Source organism: Thamnophis sirtalis, unplaced genomic scaffold, assembly GCF_051295495.1.
Source record: "Thamnophis sirtalis isolate CommonGarterSnake01/CBP01778 unplaced genomic scaffold, rThaSir2_p1.2 scaffold_5, whole genome shotgun sequence".
In the NCBI taxonomy this organism is placed as follows: Eukaryota; Metazoa; Chordata; class Lepidosauria; order Squamata; family Natricidae; genus Thamnophis; species Thamnophis sirtalis.
In genome coordinates this window covers 68,012,641-68,022,274 of record NW_028261385.1, presented here as the reverse complement: position 1 = coordinate 68,022,274, position 9,634 = coordinate 68,012,641, and the positions used below count along the sequence as shown (strand labels likewise).

General features: G+C 36.2%; 1 protein-coding gene across 6 annotated transcripts in view; it reads left to right on the top strand.

Annotated features, from left to right (window-relative positions):
- The first annotated feature begins 1,063 nt into the window (after positions 1-1,063).
- Positions 1,064-9,634, top strand: part of CEP78 (centrosomal protein 78) — a 30,161-nt gene continuing 21,590 nt past the window's right edge. The window contains exons 1-6 of one of the 6 annotated variants that reach the window (XM_087715958.1): positions 1,064-1,163; positions 1,322-1,432; positions 5,328-5,348; positions 8,262-8,545; positions 9,046-9,221; positions 9,304-9,376. In XM_087715958.1, the coding sequence (XP_087572084.1) occupies positions 8,293-8,545; positions 9,046-9,221; positions 9,304-9,376 (502 nt within the window). In that variant the 5' untranslated portion in view covers positions 1,064-1,163; positions 1,322-1,432; positions 5,328-5,348; positions 8,262-8,292. Of the gene's footprint in view, positions 1,164-1,197; positions 1,433-5,286; positions 5,349-8,261; positions 8,546-9,045; positions 9,222-9,303; positions 9,377-9,634 lie in introns of those variants that run through there. The other 5 variants (XM_087715956.1, XM_087715959.1, XM_087715957.1 and 2 more) reach the window with 5 other exon arrangements.

The following is a 9,634-nucleotide window of genomic DNA, read 5'->3' as shown; positions in this document are numbered from 1 at the left end:
CTTTAACTTGCGGACTTCAGCTCCCAGAATTGCTAAACCAGTATGGCTGGCTCGGGAATTCTGGGATTTGAAGTCCACAAGTAGTAAAAGCAATAGTTCCCTACCGTTGTAGACTGCCCCAGCCCTTTTCTCCGACACTGAAAGATAAGCGAAGCTCCAAGGCCTCCCTTTCTCTCACCGGGGGCTTCAACTCCGTCCCTTTTATAGAAACTGCCAACAGCCGTCCTCTGCGGTTGATAAATAGGATTTCCAGGACTAGGCTCGACCCACCCGTCACCCCCACTGGCTTTCCTCAGGTGGACCTTCCTCGACCACGAGTGTCCGAAACAAGAAACTCCGGGCGCTTCCTTCTACAGTCAACTGTCCCGTTAGACGGTCCCCATAGGCTCCTGTCTTCTTCATGGCGGTACCCGGCAGTCTTCGAGGTTATTACAACTTTTCCCGAGGTCTCCAGCTTTTACTTTTCACCGTTACACCTCCCCCCTCCCCTATATGTCATCCCCTTTCTCTCGCGCCACCAAATCCTGCTAGCCGTTTCAATTGTTGGCGTTGGCGGAGACTCCTCCTCACCCCCACCCCACAAAACTATTCTTCAGGTCGAGAAATCCTGGCGAAGAACAAAAGCATTACGCCTTTCCTATTTCCTCAAGTCGTAAAACAAAACAAAAAAGACTAGGGTTAAATACAGTCCCGAGAAAAACGCCCTCTGAAAAGAAGAAGAGAGGAACCGACCCCTGAACGGGAAAAGATTCCCTTCTCTTCTGAGAACGAAACCAGGAACTGCGGCTGCGCGCGAAGTATTGTGCAGGCGGAGGAAGGCCACGCGAAGGCCTTAAAAGAAGGGGGAGGGCGTGTTTCACGGAAGAGTAGGATTGCTCGGCGTTAAGAAGAGCGGCGGGTTAGGACTAGGGTACTCGCAGGCGTGGGTGAGCGCTAGAAAAAAGAGTGAGCTCGGCAATCTTTATCCACCTTCCCGGGTATCGATACCCCTCATTGGCCGAAAAAAATCTGTAACTAAAACGCCCAGAGAGAACGTTAATATGGAAAGAGGGGCGACGTTGACAACTACCGCTGCTTGAGCTGTTGGGCCAATAAGCGAGCTCGCTGATGGGGCCACGTGAGGGAAGTTTATGTGGAAAGACGGTTGGGAAACCAAGGAAACGGTTAGCGGGAGTGCAGCGGGGAGAGGGCGGGGCTGAGCGCGCGCGGCAGGTGAGGGGCTTTGTGTGAGAGTGTAGACTTGGCTTTCTTGCTTCCCTTCGTGCGTCGTCCTGCCGCTCAGTTTCTTGTCAGGACGTATCAACCTTTCCCTTTTTCTTAGGTGCCTAATACCTAACAACTGGCTTCCCCCTGAGCCTCTGTTTTTTCTGAAGTGAATGACCGACTTTTGAGCGTGGATCTTCGTTTCGGATATGTGCGTGGTGAGTCCAAGGTAAATAGGAAGGCGAGTGAAAGAGGGAGGGAGGTGGAGTCCTGGGTTGTACAGAGCGCTGAAACCCCAAAGGCCAACGAAGGGGGTGGTTTAATCTGCATATGTTTGCTTTCATGACTATTTTAATGTCTTAATTGTTAATTGCTTGTATGCCGCCCAAAGCCACGTTCAGTATGTTTACATTTGCTCAGAGATCTTTCTTTTAGTCTTGGCTTTTAAACGTCACGGGTTAAAGAGTGGGTGGTGGATGGGTGGCAGTCTTTAGCCCTCAATCAAATTTTTATTTTTTATATTCTTTATACATATCAAAGCGTGAATAGTGTGGCATCTGGGTATCATACATTTCAGTACACGTAAACATAGTCTTATTACTCCTAAATATTACATTTTATTTCCATTATTTTATATTATTTATACATGCCTTTCATTATCGCCCTTCATTTCTAAACCTTTCTGTCCTTTTATATATCTTAACATATTAATATATAATTACTATCATTCCCCTCTATTTTCTATCCCCATTTTAACTTTTCTCCCCTCTCATATCGCCATAATATTCAAAGATATGTTTTTCACCTATTTTGTTATTCATATTTCCTTAATTAAATCAAAATTTCATCCTTCATTATTCCATTATTCAATATCTCCATCTACAGTGTGTGTGTGTGTGTGTGTGTGTATGTATGTATGTATGTATGTGTGTGTATATGTATGTATGTATGTATGTATATATATACATACATACATACATACATACATACATACATACATACAGGGCGGGGCATAACCTTTTCCTAGGGGGTCACAGCAAGATCGACAGCAGTTTACAACTTCCGCGACACCTCATTTTAAAGCCCATAAAAAACTGAATTGAATGAGCTATTAAATGTTAAATTTGTTTCGGTTGAAACTTTGAGAATGAATTTGGAAACTGTGTTGAAAAATCTGGAAAATCGAACGGAACTGTTTGAAGATTTGTTGTATTCTTATCCACCTCGTTTGAATGCTGTTCGAAGGGCTAATGGTGGTCATACTGACTATTAAATCGTGTCAATAAACTCAGTTTTTGATGGGCTTTCGAATGGTGTATGAATTATTTGTGTTGTTATTACAAGTGTTGCTGTGACCCCCTAGGAAAAGGTTATGCCCCGCCCTGTATGTGTGTATGTATGTATGTATGTATGTATGTGTGTGTGTATATATATATATATATATATATATATATATATATATATATATATATATATATATATATATATATATATATATATATATATATATATATATATATATATATATATATATATATATATATATATATATATATATATATATATATACACATACACACACACACACACACATATACATACATACATACATATGCAGGTCTTGGCGTATTCGGGTCTTTTCCCGTGTAAGATTGACAGTATCTTGGCGATGTTTTGACAAGGTCACACTCGTCATCTTCAGGCTGGTGCCTTTGGCTTTGTGCTTGTGCAAGCAAAGCATGATCGGAGCTGCTGTTTTTCTATAAATATAGGTGTGTGTGTTTGTGTGGAATGTTGTCTTTGTTACTTTAAACGGATTGGTTGGCTGTGTTATCACATCTTGATTGGTTGATGGAATTGATGTTTGGTGAGGGTGATTAGTGATGGTGTCCTGTGTTGTTCTGGGTCCTGTGTTGGTTTTTGTGGCTGGGACTCGTTTATTGACTAGGGCCAGTTTCCAGGTGTCTGGTAGGCGGGAGATATCATCATGTTTATTCATGTTGTGGGTGTGTTTCTCTATTTTGATAGCTTCCATAATTATTCTCTTGTTGAAGTGTTCAGTTTTGGAGATTAATTTGGAAAAGGGAGGAAGTTTTTCCTTTTTTTCTTACTGCAGAAATGTTCTACAACATACATAGGACAAACGAATAGGAGAATAAATGCACGCATCACAGAACACAAGAGCACAAGAGCGCAGTAAGAAAAAAGGAAAAAACTTCCTCCCTTTTCCAGCACCTTAAAGCTACAGGACACGAAATTAATTTTGAAGGAACCAAATTAATCTCCAAAACTGAACACTTTAACAAGAGAATAATTATGGAAGCTATCGAAATAGAGAAACACACGCACAACATGAATAAATGTGACGATACCTCCCGCCTGGTTTCCAGACATCTGGAAACCAGCTTTAGTCAACAAATGAGCCCCACTCACCACCCAGGACGTTGCAACACAAAACAACAATGGGGACACAGCCAGCACCAATCTACCAATCATGATACCGCCACACAGCCAATCAATCCACTTACTGAAATAACGCCAGCACTCCACACCCACCCACCAAGATTTATAGAAAGACGGCAGCTCACATCACACTTTAAGCCGAAAACACCAGCCTGAGGATGGACAATCTCAATCTTACACGGGAAAAGACCCGAATACAACAAGACCATTATACCTACACCCGTGAAAATCTACGAGTGTGTGTGTGTGTTTCTGTGTCTGTGTGTATGTGTGTACACCCATCCACACACACACACTCACCCATTGTTTAATTCTAACATTTCACTGCTATTCATATTTTTATACATATTTAGTACAATCATTCAAAGTCTGATTTTCTTGGGTTGGCTTTTAAATGCCATGGGTTAAAGAGTGGGTGGTGTATGGGCGGCATTCTTACATATACATAACGATAACTGCAGGTAGGGGGTAAGAAACAATGATATCTGAGCATCTTATCTCAGGCTGTGGTGCTGGCAAATATACATTTTGTGCATGGTGGGCATGGGTATTTGTTATTGGTAGAAAAAGGATTTTGCTGGAAAAGCTTGATTAGTTCTCTACTAAACACAATGGTAGGTTGTATAAAAATCATATAAGTTCTAAAATAGGCACAATATTAAAATGTATAATAAATGAGATATATTTTGCACAATTTCTGCATAAATAGTGCAAACGATATTGTTACAAATAATATATTTTGCAATATGTTGTTATTGCAAAATATAATGCCGTATGGTGGAATTTTTCTTTGGGAAATTTGGTGACCCCATGTAGTCTCTGCCATTTGATAGGAATAGCTTTTAATATAGATTTTCTATATTGCTGGGAACCTCAAAGGTGCTTTTTCAAAAGACAGCTGCACTGTTTTTTTTTCTTGAAGATGTTGTTTTGCTTTCATCCCAAAGCTTAATGGCTTGAAGAATGAGTTGAAGCTTCTTGGATGAGAAGTAAAATGTATTTTTCTTTCTCAGGGAAAAAATAGTCCAGTTGCCTTTTGAAAAATACTTTTGAGAAAACTATGACATGGATGTCTGAGAATCTCCACAGACAATTGCCTTGGAAAGTCTATTATTGGTATTAGCCTCAACAGTTCCTTAAAATGTCTAAATAATGTGGAGCAGCTGTTAGAAGATAAGATGATTCTGTCTGCAAGGTCAAGTGGATTCAAAGCAAAAGCAAAATTAATGGATGTTAGGAAAGAGGAGAGGAATTAAACTCAGATACTAATTCTTCCATAATCTTGTCAACATCATCTAATTGGCGGCCTGTTGCTTTGAAAATGTATATTTACTAACAGTTTTTACATTTCTAGCTGATGAATAGAAATTAAGACTTAATATTTCTAATTTAAAAACAGAATTGCTCCAAAACGCATTGTTAAAATAAGCACAATAATTTTTTAGTACATTTGATGGTCACAGTTGCATGCATGCATGCCACTTGCACAAATGCACTTTCGGGTGCTCATCCTCTGGTATTATTAATAATAATATTGGTATTCTCTGATGCTACAGTTTCTCTGGATGTTGTTTCTAATCACTTGGCTCAATCCCTTTTATCCTTATTTTTTGTTTTCAGAAAACCTGAATATTTACACATAGTTCTCACTTTTATTACAGCTAGAAGACTTCCTTCCTACCGTAAGTTTCTTTCTTATTCATAAAATATTTTTATTCATGATCGTATTAGAAATAAACATTTTTGGTTGTAACATTCAATTTCTATTTTAGGATGGTTCTGATAAAAGAAACATAGCCAATATAAAAGAAAAATGATTTATAATCTCTTTATTACTGCTTCCAAATCTTGTTCTGTCTCTGTCCAACTATGTACTAATAGTTGGTAGTATAGTGATTGATAAAGATTTAAATATCTTTGGTAGCAATTCAGTTATAAACAATAGCAGAATGTTATGAAGAGCAAAAAGTCTAAATAGTATCTTATATAAAGACAATAATTAGATACCAAAAAAAGGAGAATATTTGTAGCTCAGGGTTGAAATGAGGGGTCCTTGGTGCTCTTTGATCTTGCTTGTTTTCTTCTAGATGTTTTCATTACCCTAACTAGTAACATCATCAATGCTAATAAGGAGAACTGTTTTGCTGTCAGTTTATATTGTGGTGATTTGCCTGTCTGTGGGTGTGGGTGTGGATACCAAAGAAACTCTAAGACCAGCCCCACCCACACTGATAGCACTGATGATGTTACCTTGCAGAAATGTCTGCAAGAAAACATGCAAGCTCAGAGAGCACCAATAAAGACCCTCATGATAATTAGATTTTTATCCTAACATTTTATCTTATATATATATATATATATATATATATATATATATATATATATATATATATATATATATATATATATATATATACATACACATATATATATATATATATATATATATATATATACATACACATATATATACATATATATATATGTATGTATATGTATATATATATACACATATATATATACATATATATATATGTATGTATATGTATATGTATATGTATATGTATATATATATATATATAAAAACTCAAAGTGGTGAACATATCTAATACTGCTGCCTTCTATTTTCTCTACAACTACCCCAGTGAAGTTTTTGGGCTGAAAAATATGTTCAAAGACCTAGAATTTGGTCTTACGATTTCTAGGCCACTTCTTGTAATAGTTAAGGAATATAGTTTGGTTAGATTTCAGATTTCTGTTTAAAGTTTTCTTTCTTTATATAAAGTGTGTACCGTATATACTTGAGTATAGGCCGACCCGAATATAAGCCAAGGCACCTAATTTTACCACAAAAAACTGGAAAAGTTATTGACTCGAGTATAAGCCTAGGGTGGGAAATGCAGCAGCTACCGGTAATGATGTCCCGTGCAGCCGCGGGAGCGATGTCCCGCCTCCTATGACACACGGCACAGTGATTCCTATCATTGGATCACTGTACCAGAGGAGGTGGGACATCGCTATGTGGCTGCTTGCCATAACGAGGAGGTGGGACATCGTTGCAGAGCGGCAGGAGGGGGAGGAAGGGGAATCGTAAGACAGCCCTGCATTACATTAGAACGTGAGGAGGGGGGATGGTGCGGTGCGCGCTGCGCGGCAAACTGACACAGAGGGAGGGGAAACTCACAGGGGCGCCGGGCCATTCACGAGCGTCACCCAGTGGCATGGCCCCGCCCCTTTTTCTCCTCCATTTTGGGCAAATTTTTCACTGACTCGAGTATAAGCCGAGGCGGCTTTTTTCAGCCCAAAAAGTGGGCTGAAAAACTCGGCTTATACTTGAGTATATAGAAAATGTTTATTATTCATTAAGGAAATTATATATATACATACATACATACATACATACATACATACATACATACATACATACATATCCTTAATGAATAATAAACATTTTCTTTTTGACAACTTTATAAACTAAAGGAATAAAATGTCATATATTTGCTTTTATAGTAACATATATGAATACCTTGTACTTTTATTGGGCAAAGCAGTATCTTTAAAAGAGATAAATGAGAATATTACATCTTTTAGAAAAAAATAGTCCACTTAAAGAAATAGAATCAGCTTTAAAGTAAGAAGTTGTTTTTTGATGGTTAATAAGCTAGGAACACTTGAGTATTTGTTTTATTGTCTGCTTCCAAATATTTAATTTTTCATTTAAGTATAAAATGAATTAACAGAAGAAAGTGCATGTGTATATCACAGTATTGATAATACTTCAAATTAAGAAACATAGTCATAATATTCTAAAATTATACTTTAAAAACTGCAAAAATAATTGATTGGTTAAACACAGAAATTCTAAAACTGAGCTGCAAGTTTCAAAGGATTGCTTTTCTGCCTTTAAAATATGTATATTTATGGTAATATCGAATCTATTCTTTGAGTGATCTAAGAAACTAGTTACTAAGTCTATATTTGTAATCACCCAAAATGAATAGTTACTGGATGTTTTTTTTTTTACTTTTCAGGCTAAATTTCTAAAAATGATCCATTATACAAAAACTAAATATAGAAAAACTCTCTGTAGAATAACAGAATTGGAAGGTCATCTAGTCCAACCCACCGTTGAGCATTTCTATGCATTTAGAAGTCACTTTTCCATATATCATTTTAGTTTGTCCTTTGAAATGATTACTTTTCAAAAAATATAATATTTAGGATAGTAGTTTTGTAAAACATATTTTATATATGTATACCTATTCATTAAATTATTGTATTTAAAGACAAAGAGTCACAACCTATTCAATGTTTGTAGGATTTCCTAAAGAAAATTGTGAGTAGATTCTGTAATCTATTTTGCATTTATTTCAGCTGTCTATCCATTGAGATTATCTGTAGTTTAATCCATTCTGCAAGGTAGAATGTATATTGGCTTCTGCAGGAACATAGCATTGGAAGCCAAGTCCTCTTTACAGTCTGGGTTTTGATCTTGAAAGAAAAAATAGGCATAATAGGGCTATGTTTTGATAAATTTTAATTGGTTAGATTATGTGTAGCTGTTAACAAAAAATTTATATTTTTTCTTTTTGTAGCTCTGGATCATAGCTCAGTACGTAACTGAAAATGATTGATTCTGTTAAAGTAAGGAGACAGTGCAGTATGGATTTTTATGCTCATTATGAGCAGCTCTGTGCTTTAGAAGGCTCTGCCCCTTTAACATCTGTGAAAGCCAAAAAACTTTATAATATTCTTGATATTAATGCGGATCGTATTAAAGCTGCTGATTGGATACCTCTACTACGTGCAGTCAGACATAACAAGACTTTAACTTTTATTGCAATAAAGAGCTGTCACCATCAGGGTCCTGGGGACTCAGGTAATTAGCCTTTCATTATGCTATTATATTCTTAAAACTTGAAAAAATGTCAGTTTTTATCACAAATGTGGAATGTAAAACGGTTTTTTCTCAGCTTTGGTAAACAATGTTAAAATATATTAAGCATTGTCTTGTTTTGTTAAAAAAACAATTGAGCTTAAGAATGTGGTTGTTTCTTTTGTTTTTAATTTTCTAATTGCATTTCTTTTATAACTGCATCATTTCCCTACTCAACATTTCAGCTGGAATTTGTTCTTAGTTTTTATGTTATCTAAAGAGGGAGAACAATGTCTTTTTGACTTCTACTTAATTTGAAATGTCTATTATTATCTAATACAGAGGAAATCCGATTTAATTATAAAGTTAACAAGTAGCACATAGTTAACATAGTATATGAATAATTTGTCTCCTGACACATGTGTTTACTAATACTAAAGCTGTTTTTGTATCTATTTATTAATTTTCTGTTTACTGATATTTAAGCTATTTTTGTTTGTTAGGTCTTGAAAAACAGGGAACAGGTATAAGAAGAAGAATTCCAGCAATTCGATCCAAAGACTTAACTGGACAATTGTCTAAAGCTATCAAAGGTTGTCTGATGGTATCAAAGGCCCTGGGAAAGCTAGAACTACATGGGTTGCTTTTGAGGGAAAAGGACTTAATATTATTGACAAAAGTAAGATTATTAAATTGCAACATATTTTTGATTTCAAGATGTACTTGCTTTAAAAGATTATTAATATTCTTTTTTTTTAAAGGGGTTGGCTAATACATCATCTTTGGAGAGCCTATCTTTAGCCCACTCACCAATAGGTGATGGAGGTTTAGAAAGTAAGTTTTGCTTTTTCTAAAGAAAAATATATGTCTGAAAAATATATTCTCAAAATAGCACAGTTTGGGGTAAATCCCATATATTTGTTAAGTGTCTATTTATTTGTTCATTTTACATGGCCACCTGCTAGCCAGACAACTCTGTTAACTGTTAAAAAACTGTAAGATGTATATTTAATTTAATACTTTGTTTTAATCTTGTTTTATTTCATTGGCAGAATAAGGCCTTTTACATATTTTTTGGGTAACATTTCACAT